We start from the raw sequence: 24,726 nt of genomic DNA on the forward strand, positions 1-24,726 counted from the left end.
CACCATGGGTTCTGGGGAAAAAATAAGCACTACCGCAGTTAGGTGGTAGTGTGGGGGTTAAAAGGAAAAAAAACAAAAAAAAATAAACAGGACTGTCAGACATCTTGGGGAAAAAAAAGAAAACAAAAAAAAACCCAGGAGACAGAATAGAGTGCATTATTTCCCCCTCCAACTCTATTTTGATTTAATCCCTGCCTTCCCCTTCACTGTTTGATCACACAGCATTGCCCTTTGATGTGAAGGTGGTGGAAATTTGAATAAAGATTCGTGCACCTTGTGTCTTTCACTGTGTCTCACAAGAAGTAAAAAACAGGAGACAGCTCCTTCGCTATATTGACCAAGCGGCATCATGGTGCACATGAATGTTCTTGCTGATGCTCTTACCAGCATCAACAATGCAGAGAAATGTGGAAAACACCAGGTTCTTGTCCAGCTATGCTCCGAAGTGATTGTGAGATTCCTGACTCTAATGATGAAGCATGGCTACATTAGAGCATTTGAGATTGTTAATGACCACAGAGGTGGGAAAAGAGTTGTTAATCTCACTGACAGACTGAACACGTGTGGTGTCATTAGCCCCAGATTCAATGTTCAAGTAAAAGAACTCGAAAGGTGGCAAAATGGTCTCCTGCCTTCCCGTCAGTTTGGGTTCACCATTCTAACAATCTCAGCAGGGATCATGGACCCCTCAGCCCTTCTGTCGCTCCAGCGAAAACAGCCCCAGCATGTTCAGCCTCTCCCTGTAGCACAAATCCTCCAACCCTGGCAACATCCTTGTAAATCTTTTCTGAACCCTTTCAAGTTTCACAACATCACAACAAGGAGACCAGATTTGCATGCAATATTCCAACAGTGGCCTAACCAATGTTCTGTACAGCCGCAACATGACGTCCCAACCCCTGTACTCAATACTCTGACCAATAAAAGAAAGCATACCAAAAGCCTTCACTATCTTATCTACCTGTGACTCCACTTTCAAGGAGCTATGAACCTGCACTCCGAGGTCTCTTTGTTCAGCAATACTATTAATTGTATAAGTCCTGCTAAGATTTGCTTTCCCAAAATGCAGCACCTCGCATTTATCTGAATTAAACTCCATCTGCCACTTCTCAGCCCATTGGCCCATCTGACCAAGATCCCGTTGTAATCTGACGTAACCTTCTTCACTGTCCACTGCAATTTGGTGTCATCTGCAAACTTACTAACTGTACCTCTTATGCTCGCATCCAAATCATTTATGTAAATGACAAAAAGTAGAAGACCCAGCACCAATCCCTGTGGCACTCCACTGATCACAGGCCTCCAGTCTGAAAAACCACCCTCTGTCTTCTACCTTTGAGCCAGTTCTGTATCCAAATGGCTAGTTCTCCCTGTGTTCCTTGAGAGCTAACCTTGCTAACCAGTCTCACATAACCTTGCCGAATATCTTACTGAAGTCCATGTAGATGACATCTACCACTCTGCCCTCATCAATCCTCTTTGTTACTACTTCAAAAAGCTCAATTAAGTTTGTAAGACAAAATTTCCCACACACAAAGCCATGTTGACTATCCCTAATCAGTCATTGCCTTTCCAAATACATGTACACCCTGTCCCTCAGGATTCCCTCCAACAACTTGTCCACCACCGAGGTCAGACTCACTGGTCTATAGTTCCCTGGATTGTCCTTACCACCCTTCTTAAACAGTGGCACCACATTAGCTAACCTCCAGTCTTCTGGCACCTCACCTGTGACTATCGATGATACAAATATCTCAGCAAGATGTTAATTGTTTGTAAACTTTACTGTTTAATAAAATTTAAGAAAACAAAAAAAATTAAACAGGCCATTCAGAATCTTCTCACTTGACTCCATGCTGGCTGGCCACAGCTTGTGTACTTGTACATGTAAATTCTGATTCAATCAGTTTTATTCAGCTGTTTGAGATCCTGGGGAATCCATATCGGGATTTTTGACGAGGTTAAGATGACCAGCAGAGGGATGTGATTTTGGGTTAATCCTTAATGAGATACTGAGATATGGTTTGGTATGTGGGATTCATGATGTAACCATGCAGAAGTGCCTTCTAGCTGAAGCCCAACTGGACTTCCCACATGCACTACAACTAGCTGAATTATGAGAAAATGCACCAAGCAGAGCATGGGAGCTACAGGGCATTCCAGTGGAAGTGGACACCCTCTCTTGTCCAACTGAGCTTGGAGAACACCACGTGAGTGTATGCAATTGCAGAACCTCACACAGGGCATGTACTGAGCAGAAGAATCCTTGGCCATCCCACAGGAGAACACCAGAACAAAGCCGAGCCTCAGCTAAATAGCTGAAACATTCTTCAGGATCTGGGCCAGCAAGCCATTTAGTTGCTGCCAGTATGCAGATTTGAGTCAGCAAAGGAGTCCTACAAGGTCTGAACCGAGTAATAAAACTCATAGGCCAGTATCCAGAGAGTGCACACCCTGAAAAGTCCATCTACGTGTGATTTGGAACAGTTAAATTGCTTAGCAACATCCAAATCAGAACTAATTAATGTGTGGTTAAGTAGTCACCCAGTTCTCATGGAGGTAGATAACAGCATAGCTGTAGCTGTGGTTACAGAACCTGTCTTGGAGTTCTGGACTCCAACCCTTAAATTTGCACCTCAGCTTGACTGAGAATATGCACTGGGGAACCATTACAGGTTAAGGGCACAACGTCGTTTCTGGTCTCCTATGAGAAGCAGTTGGTGCAATTACCACTGATTGCTAAGATGCTTGGGTGCAAGCCTATTGGGGCAGAATTGGTTGAGAAAGACTCATCTTGATTGGCTCCACATTTAGAAAATGGCTGCTTTAGTGAAGTCCTAATTAAATACCTAGTTTTTCAGGGAGGGCTAGGATCTAACAAAGAGGCCAATAAAGCTACATTACATGATGATCAGGAAGCAATTTGTGGTTTTGCAAGGCCTACCCAGTGCCATTTGCCTTGTGGGTAGAAGTAGAGGCAGAAATCAAGAGGCTGGAAAACAAAGGAATCATCAAACCAGTGCAGTTTGCAGAATGGGCAACATTGGTCATACTGATTGTGAAGCCTGTGGGGATTTTAATCAAACAGTAAACCGCTTCTCACTGCTGGATAAGTACCTAATCCCTTGTATAGAGGACTTGTACGCAAAATTGGAGGGGTTCCTGTCCTTTACAAAGGTGGACATGAGCCATACCTTCCTGCAATTGTGGCTGGATGAGGAGTGCCAGATGTATGCCACAATTAATACCTGTAAGGGTGTGTACCAATATACAAGACTGCCATTCAGGAATCATCAGCCTGCACCCTTTTACAGTGGATGATGGAGAACATTTTATAATGGCCACCCCACGTTGCCACTTATCTGAATGATACGCTAATAACAAAGAAGACTGAAAAGAATGAGCACTTGGAGAACTTGGACATGGTGCTTAAAAGTTTCTTCCAAGCAGGCATAGGCCTTAGAAGGGAAAATTCTGTATTCCAGGTGCCTTAGAAGGGAAATATGTTGTTCCAGGTGCCCTAGTGACCTACTTGGGCTCCAAAGTTAATAAGACCCAGTTGTACCTGTTGGAAGATAAAATGAGGGCAATCAAAGGAGCCCTGGCTCCCATGTCTATACCAGAGCTTAGGTCTTTCCTTGGGTTAGTGAGTTATTATGGGAAATTCATATATGGCTGCATTTCTATCTTGGCACCCTTATGCCTGCTGTTGAAAAAGGATCAGCCTTGGAAATAGTTGCATAGCCAAGAAGTAGCCTTCATGTCAGTGAAAAAGCAGCTGTCGTCATCTAAGGTGTTGACCCACCACGATCCGAAGCTAGAGATGGTACTGACATACAATGCCTCCCTGTACATTATCGGGGTAGTTTTGTTTCACCAGTGGCCCAATGGAGAGAAACTCCCAGTGGTCTATGCTTCCCAGAGTTTGGCTGATGCCGCATGCAAATATGCCCAAAAAGAGAAGGAAGGTTTGGCTGTCATTTTTGGTGTGAGGAAGTTCCACCAATATCTTTATGGACATAAATTTGTCATAGTAATGGACCACAAATTCCTGCTAGGGCTAGTCAAAGACAAGATGGTGCTCGTCGAATTCAGCAATGGAGCCTTATTCTCAGTGGTGTACGAGTACAGGCCGGACCACCATCTAAGAAGCCAACTGACTCATGTGAATGCCTTGAGCTGCCTCTCACTGGCAGATACTCCACCAATGGTGCCTGGAAGAGTCTGTTCTGGTTTTCAACTTAATGGACACCCTTCCAGTCACTGCTGACAATATCCGACTATAGACACAAGATTCCTATGCTGGCAAAACTAAAATAGATCACAGTAATGGGGGAAACAGAAGGGTCATCACAACTAGGATTGAAACCTTTCTGGACCTAGCAAGACCAGATCACCACAGATGATGGCATATTGCTATGGCGAGCAAGAGTGCTTATCCTGAGTAAAGGTTGCTGCCAGGTACTAGCACGGTAGCTCATTAATTAGTTGCTGCCTCACAGTGCCAGGAACCCGGGTTCGATTCCAGCCTCGGGCGACTGTCTGTGTGGAGATTGCACATTCTCCCCATGTCTGCGTGTGTTTCCTATGGGTGCTCCGGTTTCTTCCCACAGTCCAAAGGTATGCAGGTTTGGTGAATTGGCCACGCTAAATTGCCCATCATATTCAAGGATGTGTAGGCTAGGTGTATTAATCAGGGGAAAAGTAGAGTAATAGGGGTAGGCGAATGGATCTAGGTGGGATCCTCTCTGGATGGTCGGTGTGGACTTGTTGGGCCAAATTGCCATTTAGACACTGTAGGGATTCTATGATTCATCAGGGTCATCCAGGGCTTTCCAAAATGAAGATGTTTTGAGAAGCTATATCTGATGGCCAGAATTGGATGCTAACATACCTGCATTGGTGGGGCAGTACCCGGACTGCCAACCAGGACAAAACTTGCTACTGGTGGCACCCTGGAGGGAATAGCCTTGTAAACTCTGGACTCAGTTACATGTCAACTGTACCAGCCCTTTCATGTTCTTGATCACTGTGGATGCCCATTCAAAGTGACTGGTCATGCATAGAGTTCATTTGTCAAATTCAGGGATGACGATTGAAAAGCTGTGAATGTCGCTTGCGATACACGGACTCCTGGAAGTGTTGGTCACAGACAATGGAACATCATTTACCAGCAGGGAATTCATGTACTTCCGAAAGTAGATTGGTAGTTGGCATATTCAAACAGCTCCATACTATCCATCATCCAATGGTCTGGTGGAAAGAATGGTCCAAATGTTGAAAGCAGGCTTAAAGAAGCAGCTTACAGCTTCACTCAGTAACAAACTGTACCAGTTCCTATTTGATTATAGGATCACTCCACACTCAACAACAGGTAGCTCCAGCAGAATTGCTGATGGGGAAAAGACTTCACACCACGTTAAATCTGGTATTCTTGGACCTGGGGAGGGAGGGTGAAATGGAAGCAGGAATGCCAATGCTGGCCACATCCTTCTTCTAAATGATAGAGAGTTTACCTCAAAGGATGAAGTTTTGTGCCAGGGAAGTGGCCTGCGTAGGTATGACACGAGGTCAACATGAGGTCAGTTTCCATGACACACAAAGTTTGGGTAGATGAGGCCATCCTGAACAAACATGGGGATTACTTGAAAGCTGATACCTTGCAAATGGGGCAGGAACAAAACATACCTAGCCCCTCAGAATAGCCAGTCAGAAACCGTGGGTTCTCTCCCTCCATCTAGTGTCAAGGAAACCTCCAATTCTGAGATGGAAGCCGCCTCCATACCGTTACTGCTGGAAGAAGAGGAGGAAACTCACCCAAGATGCTTCAGACATGAGAAGAGGGAGATGGTCTGATACATATGACTCGTGACAGAGTCTGAGTCAGAGGAACTGGACTTGGGCCGAAAACGTTGCAGACGAAGCTACCTGAGAAAGACCAGGCCTACATCCCCAGACTTGGGGCAGAGGGATGTAGTGATTGGAACCAGGCAGATTTTATTGGCTATGAGATACTTAATCAAGATCTATACTGGGATGACATATACAGGGATGTCAGAGCCTCCTCAGTTGTGTTTGAGCTGGCTGGCCAGCTCCAGTATATTGCACACGTGTAAATAAAGTATGACTTGGTGATGGCATACCAGCCTCTGTGCCTTTATTCAAGCACTGCCTGATTTTCTTTCTCTTGTCTGGAGTACTTACTTATAATTCACATGATTTAATGGCATTTTGGATTAATGTGATAGACTTTTCCTTCAATCGTTATCAGAAATGTATAACAATGCTAACACCTTTCCACCAGTGATAAAATTCCAAGCAAATTTATTGAGCACTCTCCAATTGACTTTTGATTAACTCACATGCTTTGTCAGTTTTTCTCAGGAACTTGGTACATAGGTTGGAAATGTATTCTGAGCTTTAGTATATATGTTGTTTAAGAAATTTAAGGGGTCTTCTCATTTTGTGCTCATACAACAGTTCAAAAGGCCTTAATCCTATTCTACCATTAGGATGTCATTAATGATGAAAAGGAGCAAGATTATTATTACAATAATTAGGAAATCTGAACAATAAGCTATAAATGTAGTCTTCAAAGTTGTTGCTAATGCTCCTTGAGATTGTGGATGAAAAGCTGAAATAACTTGCTTTATTCCCAAACTTCTCATTATTTCTTTGAACATTTATATTATTTAATCAGATCAACATTCAAATTTTATTTCCTTGGGTAATCAATTTATTATGGGAAAAAAAATTGTACTAACTACCCACCTTTTTTTGCTACTACTTTCCCAAAAGGCATTACCTCAGGAAATCTTGTTGAAACATGCATAAAATTAAGGGACACTGATTCCCACGTGAGGTTTTAAGTAGGGGTCCAACACAATCTATTAAGACCCTGCTAAATGATTTTTCAAAAGCTGGTATTGGAATGAAAAACACAGTTTTAACTGATTGACTTTTCCCATTGACGTGGCATGTATGACCTGATTGACAAAACTTCACCATCATTATGTAATCCTGGCCAATTTTCTTTCACACTATTCGAGCCTGTTTCCTAGTACTAAAGTGACCTGCCATTGGAACTTTTGAGCCATTCATAAATTCTTTTTTACATACATTTGGAACCACCATCTGATGAACAGTTGTCCATTCCTCATTGGTATCTGAGATGATCTCACTTCCTGATTCACACTTTGCCTTTTAATAGTGCTCAGGTATTGGTTGTAATTAAGTTTGTGAGAAAGCTCTTTATGCAGTTCTGTCAAGGCAAGATCCATATGTTGTATTTACAGTAAAGTAGATGGGCTAGACATGTTTGCCTCATTCTCTTTACCTATCTCCTTGTTACTTAGGTTTTTCAAAATTATATTAAACAAAGGAATTTTCACATCATCATTTTTAATAGATGCTCTCATGTCCTGTTTACTTGTCTGGTATTTAGTCACAACGCAGTCTGGAAATAATCTAGGAAGTTGCTAATGTAGCATCTCAGGTCCTTTTTCTTCCATTTTTGTTCCAAAACCATCAGAGAGGTCAATATTTTGATGAGCCAAGACAATCCCAAAATAAAATGAATCCCTTACATTGTGCATTGTCCCCACTACAACTGTTCCAATTCTAAGTAATTCTTTAACCCAATGTGATATATAATGTGACCAGTTTGTCACCTCCAAAAAAAAACTCCAATTTTTTTTCCCATTAGTTCTGCTGGTAGACAAATTGTATAATCAGCCAGTATCTGTAATTTGGTCTATTAGCTCTCAAAGTCTTTGTTAGTTTGCCTCTTTAATTAGACAAAGTACCTGTTCCTTTGAATAAAAGATTCAGAACATTGAGTGATCTGAATTTTATTTTATCGATAGTTGAAGAAGAATTTGCTTAACTGTCCTAAGACACCTCCCTTTTTGTAATGAGCTATGAGGGGATACATTCCACCTGTAAAATTGCTAAAGTTTTAATGTCCATTATTTTATATGCTGCCTCCTTTTCTGAGGATTCATAAGGTGACCCTGCCACTGCAACATGTCTTCCATTTAACTTCCAGAAATAAATTTTAATATGTTCAGTCATATTGCAATAGAAGCATTTTTTGTCACCTCTAGGATCTAGCCTTTCTCCTTTTATTATTTTGTTTCTGTTTATTCTGTGAAACTAATACCTTTACCATCCCAAATTTTCTGTTTCTGCAGCTTCTTTCCTGATTCCCATAGGGTTGGTTTCCATGCATGTAAGGGTGTCTATGCGATATCATAGGTACCTGCTTGAGATGCAGCTTCTTGGATCATTGATACCTGATGCTCATCTAATTAAATTTTCAATGTTATTGGAATACAATTTTTAATTTTTTCCATAATCATCATTTTTCTCTAACTTTCTTGATCAAAACCACTGAGCTCACTTTTCTATTCTTTCTCTCCAAAATTCTACAATAATCAAATGTGTTTTCTTCTTAAAATGTGAAATTTTAATTGTTAAGCTTGGGGACAAGCTCATAAGCATCCCATATGCTTTTTAACAGTCTCATAACTGAAGAATGTTTATCTGACAAATTGGTATACACATTTATAAACATACCATCTGATACTTCATAACATAAGTTCTGAATTCTTTTGGCCAGTTCAACATCACAGATATCTGTTCTGAAGAAAGGTCATTTGACCCTAAATGTTAACTCTGTTTTTTCTCCACAGATGCTGCCAGACCTGCTGAGATTTTCCAGCAATTTCTGGTTTTGTTTCTGACTTCCAGTAACCACAGTTCTTTGGGTTTTTGATTAGCTTCTTTTCAAATTGAGATGAAATGTCTTCCAACTCCTCCCTTCATAAATTTAGAGACAAGAGAGATTTCTTGATAAATCGACTTGGTCTTTGAAATCAGAATCTGTATCTGTTCTTTATGCCTTTACTTGGGAGATTTTTTTTCTCATCTTGGACTTCCCAAAATGGAGTTGGGAATCAAAGCAGGATAACAACTCTAAGTGAAGTCACAAGCTCCAAGGCAGCAATGACCGACCCTTATTCCCCTCTTCTGAGTCTTTTCCTGCACTCTCCATCATTCACTAAGAGGTCAGAACAACTTTCAAGACTTGAAATGGGGTCACAATTGGAAGCTGTTTAGGAAGCACTACTCAAACTAAATGATGTTGCCTAATTTGACGCACACCTTTTGAGTGCAAGATTTTAAAATTCCATTACTTATTTTCTTTGTCATCAGTTTTCAATTCAAGCTTTTTTATTTCCAGTTTTCTTTGTTCCTTTTTCATCTATTTCCGTTTCTTAGTTTTCTTTCTTCTCCCTTCTCATTTCCCTTTTTCTTCTAATACCAGTTTAATCTTTTCTAATTTAATCATCACTTATTCTTGAAAGGAAACATCAATTTCAGGTTTCCTAGTTTTAACTCTGAGTGATAGTTAATTACTTTAAACAGCTTAACCTTGTGAAAACCTGCTTTCCTTTCTACCTGCAACTCATTGCCAACTTTCTCAGTGTAGCCTTCATCAAATATTTCATATGATTCACTGATTATTTTTCTCTGAGAGGAAAGTGTTTTTAAACAGTCAAAGCCAATAAGCAATTCCAATCCATGTAATTTACTTTGCTACAACTTATATTTTTATGCCTTGTACTTCTACATACGTAATTCTTTAAAATTAATGTATCTCTTTGAAGTTCACCAATTTTGATTCTGCAGTGATTCCCATTTTGTGATCTCAGTTAATTGAAATAGTGGACAAGTCAGATTTGAAAGTGAAACCTGGCTTGATAAACAAAAAGAAAAATCAAAATTTATCGTCTGATATAGAGATCAGTAAGTGAACATATTTACAAGAGGTTGACAATGTACATTTTAACAAAGAAACATAAAAGTTTATTACACAACTGAAAAATGTGTGCTGTGTTACATAATATAAGCATTATTTGAAACTGTCTTAGTACAAATACCAGAAAGTAAGATTCAACGCTTTTATCACCTCCGTGAAGGTTCACACTGCCTCCATGCTGAAGTTCCTTGTTCAGTTGGCATGGTTGCAGTTGGAATTCTTCATAGCAAATCTGTACATTCACTCAATGCATTTTTTAAAAAACTAATGTCTCTTCCTGAGGTCCTCAAATAAACTGTTAACTTGATTCATGTATTACTTATCATGGTTTCCTTGAACTTGTGTCTCCCGAAGCTTTTGCTTCTGGAGTTTTCTTCAGACCTTCTCCCACCACTCTGACTGTTTCAGAAACTGTTTAACTAATTACCACTCTGGTGTTGAACAGATTTTATCTCTGAATGAGCTTGCACACAACCTGACGGATGTTTCTAGTTCTGTCTGTCTGTGTTACTGGACTTTTATCGCAAAGAAGCAGCAGATTTTTATCTTCTCCCTTTTTTTCCCTAATGCACTGAGCTTTTCATCTCAAGGGTTTTAAACATGTCATTTAAATATGTGTAAGCACAGCAAATCTCCAGACATCCTAATATCATACTCAGAACACTTATGTATAAACCATGAATTGAAATTTCTCTTGAACAGCGTAACAATGGTGAAATACTTGAGGGGAGAAACAGCGAGAATGAAACTATGCGATTCTAGATGTTGAGGAAAAAATAAATCCAATTTTTGGCACATAAGATTTAATAACTCATTACAAACTAATGTTATCTCATACACGTGCAGCTCACTATTTTTCCAGCAACAAAAATAAACTAGAAGATGCTAATTTCTGACACGAAAGTCAGGGCAGTTACCTGGTAGCTGCAGCTTGCTATTGTTTTCTCTGGGAGTTATTGTTTGGTAGAATTCCCTAATATTCCAGAGCATACTCCATGACCAGTGACCAGCTGCACGCTCGATCCATGGAAGTTGGCAATGGGCAAACGTGAGCATCAACCCATGATTATAGAACATCTTTGAATCACTTTTAAAGCATTTTGGAGCAGAAGAACATATCCCATGGAAATGCTGCTGCTAGGTTACTTAGTGCTCCTTCACTTTTGGATGCTCATGCATTGCTGTGTCACTGAGCCCGCAGGATAACAGTACCTATGTCTTGCTTTGCAAATTAGCACAGACACAAAGCCAGGCAGTTTGTCATGTTCATCAGTAATGATCAATGGATTGAACATGTTGCTGAATGCTACCATGTTACATCAATGTCACACCTGCAGCACATGCCATCGGATTATGTGGAATGTGCTTCTCATCTATGCATAGTAATCCTTCATCAAGTCATAAATGATGACTTCAGAGAGGGGTACTGGCATCATAAGTCAAGGGAATTGTCGAATATCAGTCCAAGGATCAAACAAAGTCTGTCAGCATGAGTTGCTGATGGTTCTATTTTAGAAGAATTGAGGGAATGGGTCACAGGGAGTCCTGCAAGTCCAGTGCAACCGATCTGTGGATTTGTTCAATTAAGTCAGTTAGGGAGCTGCACAGATATCAGTCTGGCATGTGCTTACTTATCAGTCGATACTGACTTTCCAGGTCAAGTCAGGGAGTGGATCATGATCGGTCCTGGGGATCTGCACTGCATTTTAAGGAGTGTGATCACATCAGAGCTGTGGTTGGGAATTCAAGCAAGTCAAGATTGAAGGCTGCTGGGATGCAGATGGGGCAATAATTTTGCAGGTGGACAACTGGACATATAATGGTGGGAAGCAATAGAGCATGTCAGACCATGAGGTATCGCAGGAAGAGAAATGTGATCATCAATGGTCACCACCATCCTTGCTTTGATGGAGACAACTGTGTGTAATGATCATTAACAAACTAATCTGTAAGCCTGGAGAAGTAACCTGGGTCAGCAGGTAATATGAGAAGATGGAGTAAAACCTGCTGGTATTGCCAGGGATGCAACTGCAGCATGTAGGTGGGGAGAACACATTCAACTTGATTTTTCTCTCTTATTGGTTACCACGTCATCTGCCTGGACCCAAACCAGCAGTTACATTTTCCAGAACATGGGCAAATTCAGTCACTAGTAATGTTATCTAGCATCTTGGTGATGGGTATTGAAGTTAACACCCAGATTACATTATGTGCTTTTGTCACACTCAGTACTGATTCATTAGCCAAAGGTCGGACAGCAGGTAAACAGCAGGTTTCTTTACCTGCGTTTGACCAGATGCCACTAGATGTCATTGGGTCCACAGTCAATGTTGAGGCCCCGCAGTGCAACCCATGCTCAACTATATACCTCCATAATGCCAACTCTAATGACTTTGTCCTGCTAGTTGGACAGTGGTGTCTGGGACCTGGTCTGAGAAGTATGAATCTGAAAGATTCTGTGAACCTGACTGCTTGATCATTTGTGGAACACCTCTTCCAATTTTGGTGCCAGTCTCAGATGTTGGTAAGGGAAATTTTGCAGAGTCGCAGGTTGGGTTCAGCATTGTCATTTATGAATCCTAGCTCAATACGGTGTAGGCTACTAGTTTTATTCTGTTTGTTAAAACTTCGTAACACTTTGATTACCAGGCCATTCCAGAAGGCAGTTGTGTCAATCACATTTTCTGGGTCTCAAATCAGATGTAGGCCAGACTAGGTATGGTGGAAGATTTCCTTCCCTAAAGGACATTTATAAGCTGTATGCGTTTTCACGAAAATTGAGTATGGTTACATGGTGACCTTCAGACTGGTTTATAATTCTGGCTTTTATTGAATTCAAATTTTACTATTTTTAAAAAAATAACTTTCATGGGACATAGATGTCACTGGCTAGGCCAGCATTAATTGCCCATTCCTAGTTACCCTTGAGAAGGTTGTGGTGAGCTGTCTTCTTGAACCGTTGCAGTCCATGTGCTGTATGTAGACCCACAATGCCCTTAGGAAGGGAATTCCAGGATTTAACCAGTGACAGTGAAGGAATGGTGAAGTATTTTCAAGTCAGAATCATAAGCAGCTAGGTAAGGAATCTTGCAGGTAGTGGTGTTTCTATATATCTTCTGCTCTTATCGTCTAGATGCAACTGGCCATGGGTTTGGAAGGTGCTGTCTAACGATCTTTATTGAATTTCTTCAGAGTATCTTGTATAATATATACTGCTGCTACTACTGAGTGTTGGTGGCGAAGGGAGTGGATGCTTTTGAATGTGGTGCAAATCAAGTAGCTGCTTAGTTCTAGATGGTGTCAAGCTTCTTGAGTGCTTTTGGATCTGCACATATCCAGACAAATGGGGAGTAATCTACCACAATCCTGACTTGTGCCTTATAGATGGTGGACAGGTTTTAGAGAGTCATGGTGTTTCGGGGATGCAGGTTCCCAGGAATTAGCGTAGGATTCTGGATTATGAGTCCAGTGACATTACCATGATACTGTAATCATGACGGATAATGAGCTCTATACCATTTTCTTGCCTCTTCCCCATATTCCTTGATTTGCTAAGAGGCCAAAAGATCTCTCTAATCGATCTTTAATAAACCTTCTGCAGTGGAGATTTTGAATTTCAAAATGCCATTTGTGAACTAAAATTATTTCTTTTATTATTTGTTTCCAAATAGAAAAAAAGCTTAAAATAATGTTGCATCTGAAATGGTATCATATGTTATGGGGAAATCAGGTACTGCTGTATTAATGTTCTCTCCAGTGTTGAACTGTAGGTATCATTTTGCCAGCAGGTGGCACCCTTATCCATTTAAGCAGTGTATAGCTATCAAATGAGCTTAGGATGTCAGTGTTTCTTGTAATTGCTCCCTATCTATTTGTTGCTTACTTATGAATTAACTTGCATTTATTGAACTAAATCATTTCAATCATTTAATTACACCTGAGGAGCTGAACTATAATTGCCTGCATCTAACAAGGATCTAATGTGGCTTCAGCTGTATTAATTTGATGTTTACTTTTCTGAGTGCTAAATGCATTAAAATGATTGCGCAATGGGATTACATTTTGTTAATTGCTGGCAATCATTAGCTTGGAAATGGTGCTGAAGAACGACTGTAAATTATGGAGGGATAAAATTTATGATTTATGTTATGAATAATAGGGCAGCCTGTCTTCTTTTAAAATGCCGATGAGATTATTAAAAATTGCTTTCTTTCTGCATCTTGGTATATTAAAAGACTGAAATTATTATTCATCTTTTTTGTACTTCTATAACTGCTTTGACTGAGACATGTACAGTACATTTAATTAATGTAATAAAACACCTGCATTTCAGCTAATCCAAAAGTAAATGAGGAACTGAACGAAAGATTGCCTGTTTCTAAGATGCACTACAGCTGACAGCTGGAAAAAGAGCTTGAGACTTCATTGGAAATTTTCTATCAAGAACTATGTTAGCAGTTAGGTGAGAAGTTAATGGAAAAATCATGAAAGCTCGGGCATTATCGCACCTTTTAGATTGTGACAGCTAATGAGTTGAGTATAACTCAACTACTTGTTGAGTAACTTTCTGCAGATTTATTGCTTTAAGATAAATGTGCACACAAGCAATTTTAGTTGAACCACACAAGTAGCGGTACTATAGATTATGCCTTTTTCTTGGATGATCCATGAGAAAACAATTCACGACATAACTAAGGTTAATGTCAAAAGACTGATATAAGTTCAAATTTCTACAGGAAGTAACATATAATTCAATTCTGTTTATTGAGCACAGTTATTATTCATCTCTTGTCTTCTGCTTTTTTTCCCTACAAAAGCTTGAATAAATGACGCTAATATGATATGTAATAAATCCTTATACTAATTCTGTTCATATAATCCAAAGACAGAAACCAGACATCAAAATTAACAGCTATTTTGTTACAAATTAAAAGTGACAGTTCTGTAGTTCTTGCAATTTTTCAACTTCAATACTTTATTTGCTTCAAGATATTTGAACATTAGACCTCTCATTAAACATGTGTCTTTGATTCTCTGTTCTCACAAAATGTCTTTTTAATTGTTTTTCAATTATCTTACGACACTTCATTTTTACATATCTGAAAACTTAGAGGAAAGACAAAAATCACTAAAAGACCAAAATGATCTGATTTACATTTAGTGATAAGAGAGTATCTATCACAGGCTGGATTATTCTGAATGTGAACTTGAATAGCTTCTATCCCAGAGTTTTAAAATCAGTCTGCACAAATTTGGTTATGCATGCAAAGTTATAGTTTTGTCAACCTAACTAATTAAACCCTTGAGTTGCTAAGTCCATCAAAGGTCCCCAGACATGATGAACACCACCACAACACTTGTCTACCAATCTTCCATTGATCACATTTACTATTGATGTTGTACCCTTTCCAGAATTGAGTTTCAACAATGTTGTAATTCATGATCTGGTCATCCAATACAAAGGTTCAGGCATGCAAAAGACTTCCAAACTACATCATAAGAGTCAGTCAATTTTACCTGTCTTGCAAGTCAGTTCTCCACGGACTTTTTTTTAATGTAATGATTTCAAAGTCTTAAGGCTTGTTTACAACATGAATGGAATTGGCAAATACAGTTTTGTTACAAATCAACTTCATTCTGACAAAGAATAAGTTTATTAAGTTCTCAAATAAACTATGTCAATAAACTTGAATGATGATTTCGAGTTTAATGTGGATTATACTACTCATGTCAAGATCTGGGTAGAAGAACACTTAGTTCATCAGCTCATAAGATATAGGAGCAGCATTAGGCCTTTCAGCCCATTGACTCTGCTCTGCTATGGCTGATATGCTCCTCACCCTCATTTTACTGCCTTCTCTCCATATCCCTTCAACCCACTACCAATTAAAAATCTGTCTAACTCCTCATTAAATTTACTCACTGTCCCAGCATCCAGAATACTTGGGCAGTGAATTCCACAGATTCACAACCCTTTGGGAGAAGTAGTTTCTCCTCAACTCTGTTTTAATTTTGCTACCCTTTATCCTAAGACTATGACCTCTCGTCCTAGAACGTCACACAGGAAGAAGCATCTGTTCTGTGTCAATTTTATCCACACCTTTTATCATCTTGATTACCTCAATTTGATCTCTCCTCATTCTTCTAAATTCCAGAGACTATAGGCCTAAACTATTCAATCTCTCTTCACACGACAAACCCCTCATCTCTGGGATCAATCTAGTGAACCTCTTCTGAACTGCCTCCAATGCCACTGCATCCTTTCTCAAATAACGAGACCAAAACTGTGCACAGTACTCCAGATGTGGTCTCACGAATACCTTGTATAGCTGCAACAAAAATTCCTTGCCTTAATATTCTATTCTATTCACTTTCTTTATTATCTGCTGTTCCTGCATGCTGTTCCTGCATGCTAGTTTTCTGTGACTCATGAACGAGTACACCTAGATCCCTCTGCGCTGGAGCACCCCTGAAATCTTTCCCCATTAAGATAATAGGTCACCTTCCCATTTTTCCAACCCAAATGCATGCCCTCACATTTATCCACATTAAACTATATCTGCCGCATTTTGGCCCACTCTCCTAATCTAACTATAATATCCATTTCTAAAGTTCTTATTACCTCATTGCAATTTACCAGCCCGCCTATTTTTGAGTCATCTGCAAGTTTGGCTATAGAACCTTCTGTCCCTGTATCCAAGTCATAAAACCATGCTGACCCTGATGGATAGCATTTTGACTTTCCAAATGTCCTGATATTGCTTCCCTGATAACTGATTCTAACACTTCCCCAACAACTGATGTTAAACTAACTGGTCTGTAATTTCCCACATTTTGCTTTGCTCTCTTGTTGAATAAGGGTGTTACATGAGCCATTTTCCAATCCACTGGAACCTTTCCTGCGTCCAAGGAATTTTGGAATTTTGTAACCAACAGGGCTACTATCGCCACTGCCACTTCCTTTAATATCCTTCCAAATGAAACTGAGGTTAACTCGTCTCTCTTCCAACCTAGTTACTGCATAAGGTACTCCCGATATGATTTTCTCTACATCAGGAAGATCAAACGTAAACTTAGGGAATGGTTCACCAAGCATCTCAGGTGGGCCCGCTGGGCTGACTGGATCTCCCAGTCACTGCCCATTTCCATTCCCCTTCCCACTTCCTTTCCTTGGCCTCCTCCATTGCCATGCAAACCAAACCGCAAATTGGAGGAACAACACCTCATCTTCCACCTGGGCAGCCTACAACCTGGAAGACTCAACAATGAGTTCTCCAATTTCAAATAACCTTCCCATCCCTCGACACCCTACCTAGCACCCTCCCACCCTTCCCTGCCACCCTGCCACCAACTGGATTCATTCTTCCCATTGACCAACCAGGTCGTACCCTCTACTTGTCTTCACCAATCCCTACTTCACCACCCTGCCCCTGCCACCCCCTATACCCACCCCCAGTCCTGAAGAAGCGGTACAACCAAAACGTCGACTTGCCTGCTTGCTGTGTTCTTCTAAACTCCTGCCTGTCTACTTTGGATTCCAGCATCTGCAGTTTTTTGTCCCTAACCCTAGCATGTAGACCATCAGGCCTGAGGACATGTTTGTCTTCAATCCTAATAGTTGCTTTTCCCTATCGATGTTGATTGTTCTAAGTTCTACCTTATCTATTGTCTTTGACTTGCCTGTTCCAACAGGAATGGTACCGTTGTCCTCCACCACGAAAACTACGGCAAAGTATTGATTCAGCATCTCTGCCATTTCAGTGTTCCCCACTATTAACTCTCTGGTTTCATCTTCCAAGGAACCAACATTAGCGACTCTCTTCCCTTTTAAATGTCCACAGAAACTTCTGCTATCTTTTTTGATATTTTGTGTTAGTTTTCGTTTGTAATTTACCTTAGCTCTTTTTACTAACTTTTTAGTATCCTTTTTTCATGTTTGAAAGTTTCCCAATCATCCATCCTACGACTGGCCTTTGCAATTTAGTATACCTTAGCATTTGACTTTACATTGCCCTTGACCTCTTTGTTTAGTCATAATTTTTTTTTAACATCCCTTATCACATTTCTTTCTCACTGGGATATATTTTTGTGAGGAATTGAGTAGCTCCTTAAACATCTGCTATTGCTCATCAGCATTTTATCATTTAGCCTTCCTGTCCAATGTACTCTAGCCAAATCTGTCCTCATGCCTATATAATTTCCTCTTTTTTTAAATCTAGAACACTACTGTGGGACTCCATTTTCTCATCCCTCAAACTAATTTTTGAATTCTATCATTCTATGGTCACTGCTACCATCCTTAACTATGATGTCATCAATCAATCTTTCCTCATTACACAATATCAAATCCAGAGTAGCCTGCTCCCTGGTTGATTCCACAACATACTGCTCCAAGAAACAATCTGTAATATACTCAATGAACTCTGCCTCCAGGCTACCCTTGCCAGTTTGATTCTTCCACTCTACATGCATGTTCAAATCACCCATGATTATTGCCAGACCTTTCTTGCAAGCCTCTAATATTTCCTGGTTTATATTGTGCCCCACTGTGGGACTACTGTTTGGGAACCTATAGACTACTCCTACCAAGTACTTCTTCCCTTTGCTATTTCTTATTTCTACCCAGACTGATTCCACATCTTGATCTCACATACTTATGTCAATTCTCATTACAGCACTGATCCCATCCTTCACCAGCAAGGCCACCTCCTTTTCCTTTCAGTCTATCTTTCCAAAATGCTGAGTACCCCTGGATATTCAATTCCCTGACCCTGGTGTCTTGTAACCATGTCTCAGTAATTGCTACCAAATCATACTCTTTTGTTTCTATTTGCACTATTAACTCATTAATTTTGTTTCAAATGCTTTGTGCATTTATATACAATGCTTTTAAATTTGTTCCACTGTTAAATTTCCCTATTTTTTTCTAATTCCTTGGGACAAAAAGATATTCGCTTATTCTGTCCCTCACCTTGATTGTCTTAAATGGTTTCTCTCTCAGTTTTAGCCTTCAGTCTCTCTCGCTTTCTGCCATGGCCTTCTTTTCATTCTTTCCCCATCATCTGCCCTGTCTCGTGTTGTTTGTTCTTGTGTCTGCATAATCTCATTCTCCACCACAGGACAAGAAGGCTAAGGCATCTTTTATTTTAGATATTATCCAATTAACTTCTCCCTTGCCCTATTTGTATCTAAGATTTGTACCTCAGTACTTTGTACCTAAGATGTGGGCAAAATTGTAAACTTTTCATTGTGTTCTTGTATTTAACTAAACCTAATTCTAATTCTAACCTAATTCCAATTCTACTTATTTGCAGCCTTGTGTATGATGATACCAATCTTGGCTAACCATAGAGAAACCCCGACATTTAAGTGGTTTCTCACAGATGGCTACATATCTCACCTTTTTTTGCTACTATTAAACTTTTGTAAAATATAATTATCCATTACTTTGCCTTTCCATGCTCTGCCTTACTCCTACATTTTTTACTTTACTGTGCAACAAAAAGAATATCTATTCAAGTAAAATGTTAGTTACTAATAAAGTTAAATATTGGTTTCTTACAAGAGCGTTAGATTTTGAACAAATAGCATTCTCATTAGGAACCTAATCATCTTACAAAACCTGTCAAAGAGTCAAAAGGATTGCCTTTTTCTGAGCTTTGCCAGGTTTTCTTTACACAAGTTATTTATTTTACTTCCTGCTTTTTCTTTGTGTGTGTATATCTGTGTACTGATTGTTTCACTGTTCAATTCTCCTCATGTATGTTTACCACACAGAAGGATGCCATTTAGGCCATAGTGCCTGTCTATGACAACAAAGATTAGACTACGTTCATCCCATTTTCAAATTCTTGCTGTGGTGGTAATGGCAATACAAGTGCGTATCTAAATGTTGCTTGAAATTTATCAATAGTAATAGGAGTCTTTCAGGCAGTGACTTCCAGACATTCACCCTCTGAATGAAAACATTTCTCATCCTTATACTGGTTCCCTGAATTTGTGACCCATCTATGTTTGGAAAAAGTGCCTTCCTAATTGCCCTTTCTACATCCCCCATAAACTCCTCTGTCAGATTTGCTCTTGATCTTTGTTGCTGCTTATGTCTGTCAACCACATGATCTCCATATCTTAATTTTTTTGTATTAGTATTGCTTCTAGACCAAAGATTCCCAAACTACATAGATCTGAATTTCTCATCATCAAAGAAAGGAACAATTGATTCTTCTATGGTGAATGGAAACACTTCAAAGTCCTTTACAAACATTCTTGGAAACAGTGAAAGAATCAACAGATATTTTCAATAAATTATGTATTTTTCTTGTTACAGTTTTTCCCATATTAAATGTCATCACAGTATTTTTGCATATTCGATCAAGTGTGGTGCTGGTTCCCTCTGCAACTCTCTCATTAGGTCCACACTCTCCCCAACTCCGTCCCCACATCTGGCACCTTCCCCTGTTGCCATAAGAATTGCAAAGCGTGTGCCCACACCTTCCCCCTCACCTCCCTCCAAGACTCCAAAGGACCTTTCAAACTCCAATAGAGATATACTTAATTACTGCAGCTGTGCATCTGTTGCTCTCGAGGTGGTCTCCTCTATATTGGAGAGACCAAGAGCAAGTTCGCAGAATGGTTCAGGGAACATTCAGTCCGTATGCACCAACCAACCTCATCTACCAGTGGCTGTTCATTTCAACTCCCCCGATGACATGTCAATTCTTGGCCTCCTCCATTGGCTAAACACGGCCACCTGCAAACTGGTGGAGGAACATCTCATCTTCCACCTTGGGGTCCCAAAACCACACAGCCTTAATATTTAATCCATCAGTTTGCAAATCTCCCCATCTCCCACCCCATCCCAGATCAAACCCTCCAATTCAGCACCACCATTTTGATCTGACCTTCCTGTCCATCTTCCTTAGAACATAGAACAATACAGCACAGAACAGGCCCTTCGGTCCTCGATGTTGCACGACCTGTGAACTAATTTAAGCCCATCACCCTACACTATCCCATCATCATCCATTTGCTTATGCAAGGACTGCTTAAATGCTCCTAATCTGGCTGAGTTACCTACATTGGCAGGTAGGACGTTCCATACCCTTACCACTCTCTGAATGAAGAACCTGCCTCTAACATCTGCCGTAGATCTATCACCCCTGAATTTGAAGCTATGCTCCCTCGTACAAGCAGATATCATCATCCTAGGAAGAAAAACTCTCACTCTCCACCCTATCTAATCCTCTCATAATATGTCTCTATTAAATTGCCTCTTAGCCTCCTTCTTTCCAGTGAGAACAGACCCAGTCCCTCAGCCTTTCCTCATAAAACCTTCACTTCAGACCAGGCAACATCCTGGTAAATCTTCTCACCACTTTTTCCAATGCTTCCACATCCTTCCTGTAATGGGGTGACCAGAACTGCACACAGTACTCCAAGTGAGGCCACACTAGCATTTTGTACAGTTGCAGCACGACATCACGGCTCTGGAAATCAATCCCTCTACCAATAAAACCTAATGCCATCTTAACAGTACTATCAACCTGGGTGGCAACTTTCAGAGATCTATGTACATGGACACCAAGATCCCTCTGTACATCCACACTACCAAGAATCTTTCCATTACTCCAGTATTCTGTCTTCCTGTTATTCTTCCCAAAGTGAATCACCCCACATTTATCTGCATTGAACTTCATTTGCTACCTTTCAGCCCAGTTCTGCAGTTTATCCAAGTCTCCCTGCAACCTGTAACACTGTCCACCACTCCACTGACTCTACTATCATCTGCAAACTTACTAACCCATTCACTTATACCTGCGTCCAAGTCGTTTATAAAAATGACCAGCAGCAATGGACCCAAAACAGATCCTTGTGGCACACTACTAGTAACTGGCCTCCAGGCTGAATATTTTCCATCAACCATTACTCATTGCCTTCTTACAGAAAACCAGTTTCAAATCCAAACTGCTAAATCATCTTCAATCCTATGCCTCTGAATTTTCTGCAGTAGCCCACCATGTGGAACCTAATCAAAGGCTTTGCTGAAGTCCATGTACACCATGTCAGCTGCCCTACCCTCATCCACATGCTTGGTCACCTTCTCAAAAAACTCAATGAGGTTTGTGAGACACAATCTGCCCTTGATGAATCCATGTTGACTATTTCCAATCAAATTGTTGCTTGCTAGATGATTATAAATTCTATCTCTTATAATCCTTTCTAAAACTTTTCCTACAGCAGACGTAAGGCTCACTGCTCTATAATTATCTGGGTTATCTCTACTGCCCTTCTTGAACAGGGCACAACATTTGCAATCCTCCAGTCCTCTGGTACTAAACCTGTAGATAATGATGACACAAAGATCAAGGCCAAGGGTTCAGCCATCTCTTTCTTAGCTTCCCAGAGAATCCTCGGATAAATCCCATCTGGCCAGGGGGACTTCTCTATTTTCATTCCTTCTGGAATTGATAGCACCTCCACCTTACTAACATCAATCCTTTCAAGTCTAACAGCCTGTATCTCAGTCTTTTCCTCCACAATATTCTCCTTTTCCTGAATGAAAGCAGATGAGAAATATTCATTTAGCACCTCTCTGATATCCACAGGGTCCACATACAACTTCCCACTTCTGTCTTTGACAGGCCATATTCCTAGTTTAGTCATCATTTTATTCCTCACATACCTATAGCAAGCTTTAGGGTTCTCCTTTATTTTACCCACTAAAGACTGCACATGTCCCCTCCTTGCTCTTCTTAACTGTCTCTTTAAATTCTTTCTAGCTACTCAGTAATGCTCCATCTCACCTCAATATCACATAAGCCTCCCTCTTCCATTAACAGGAGATAAATTTCTTTAGTAAATCACAGTTCCCTTACTTTATCACTTCCTCCTTGCCTGACAGGGACTTCCTTCCCACCTATCTGCTCCACACTTCCCACTAACCTATTACAGTCACCTTCTACCTGCATCCACCTATCACCATCCCACCTAACTTTCCGCGAGGCCTAGCCCCCCTATTTATTTCTCAGTACTCCCCCATCCCCAGCCCTGATGAACGGTCACGTCCAAAACATCAATTCTCTTGCTCCTCGGATGGTGCCTGACCTACTGTCCTTTTTCTCGAGCCACATTTTATCGAATCTGACTCCTCAGCACCTGCAGTCCTCACTATTTTCTATTTTTGTATATTGAAAAGTAGCAAGCGTCCCTCAGATATTCAAAAAAGAAGAGAGAAATTGGGGAACCAAAGGCTTATTAAAATTACACCATATACCTGGAAAAGTGTTTAGAGTCTAGTTTTCAAAATGTGGTAATAGGGCACTAAGAAACTCATAACTAATTAAGCAAAGTCAATTTTTATTAATGAAAGGAAAATAATTCTTGATATCTGTTACAAGTTATTGAGATGGTTTCTGGAGGATGAGTAAAGAAAAATCAGTAGTTATTTGAATTTTTAAAATACATTTAAACCATAAGACATAGGAATAGAAGTAGATCATTCGACCCAATGAGTCTGCTTTGCCATTCGATGAGATCATGGCTGATCTGATTATCGTCAAATTCACTTTACTGCCTTTTCCCCATACCACATGATTTCCTGATTGATTAAACATCTGTCCATCTTAGCCTTAAATATACTCAGATAACTCTGACAAGAACAAATTTCACAGATTCAGTATCCTCCGAGAGAATAAATTTAATGCTAATCCTTTAAATAGGCAACCCCCTGCTCTGAGATTATGCCCTCTGTTCCTAGACTCTCTCACAAAGGAAAACAACCTCTCCGCATTATCCTGTCAAATTCACAATAATCTGACATTTCAGTAAGGTTACCTCTCATTTGTTGACATTCCAGTGAGGACAGGTCCAACCAATTCAGACTCCCTTCATAAGAAGACCCACCCCCATACGTGGCATCAACCTAATAAGCTTTATCTGGATTGCCTCCAATGCCAGCATATCTTAATTAAGGGGACAACATTATTCACTGAATTGTAGGTGTGATTTGACCAGTTCCTTATGTAATTTTAACAAGACTTCCTAATTTTTATACTCTATTCCTTTTGAAATAAAGGCTAATGTTTTGTTTTGCTTCCCTGTTACCTGTTGGACTTGTGTATAGCTTTTTGTGCTTTGTTCATGAAGACCCTCAAATGTCTCTGTAATGTAGCTTTCTGGGGACTTTTCTCATTTAAATAATATTCAACACCTTTTTTCTTCCTGCCCAAGTGTATAACCTCCAGTTTTCCCACATGTATTAGAACATAGAAAAGTACAGCACAGAACAGGCCCTTTGGCCCACGATGTTATGCCGAGATTTAATCCTAATGTAAAATATAGTAACTTAACCTACGCACCCCTCAACTCACTGCTATCCATGTGCATGTCCAGCAGTCCCTTAAATGGCCCCAATGACTCTGCTTCCACCGCCACATGCATTCCATGCATTCACAACTCTCTGCGTAAAGAACCTACCTCTGACATCTCCTTTATACCTTCCTCCTAATATCTTCAAACTATGACTCCTCGTACCAGTCAATCCTGCCCTGGGGAAAAGTCTCTGGCTATTGACTCGATCTATTCCACTCATTATCTTGCATACCTCGATCAGGTCTCCTCTCTTCCTCCTTCTCTCCAGAGAGAAAAGGGCTTATTCTGTCATGTTTTTTTCCCACTCACTAAACCTGTTTGTATCCCTCTGCAGATTTTGTGTCATCTTCACGCACTTGCCTTTCCACCTATTTTTATGTCATCCCCAAATTTGATAATAGCAACAAAGCTTGTTGTTATATAAAATTTGGGTTCATGGGATTGGAGGTGATATTAGCATGATTTGAAGATTAGCTATCTGAGCAAAGGTTGAGGAGGAATAGACACTTCATCTTCACTTGGTTTTGTTTGTA

At 40.1% G+C, this 24,726-nt stretch overlaps 1 protein-coding gene across 5 annotated transcripts in view; it reads left to right on the forward strand.

Annotated features, from left to right (window-relative positions):
• Window positions 1-24,726, forward strand: part of mipol1 (mirror-image polydactyly 1) — a 414,430-nt gene that overhangs the window by 99,747 nt on the left and 289,957 nt on the right. Inside the window, exon 2 of one of the 5 annotated variants that reach the window (XM_043697845.2) lies at window positions 14,157-14,285. The exons of the other annotated variants lie outside the window; for them this stretch is intronic. Coding sequence (XP_043553780.1) covers window positions 14,272-14,285 — 14 coding nt within the window. The 5' untranslated portion in view covers window positions 14,157-14,271. The remainder of the gene's footprint in view (window positions 1-14,156; window positions 14,286-24,726) is intronic. 5 annotated transcript variants of the gene reach the window in all.

The sequence above is a fragment of the Chiloscyllium plagiosum genome, unplaced genomic scaffold (assembly GCF_037043375.1).
Source record: "Chiloscyllium plagiosum isolate Xiang-an unplaced genomic scaffold, Cpla_swu_hap1 HiC_scaffold_8, whole genome shotgun sequence".
Lineage (NCBI taxonomy): Eukaryota > Metazoa > Chordata > Chondrichthyes > Orectolobiformes > Hemiscylliidae > Chiloscyllium > Chiloscyllium plagiosum.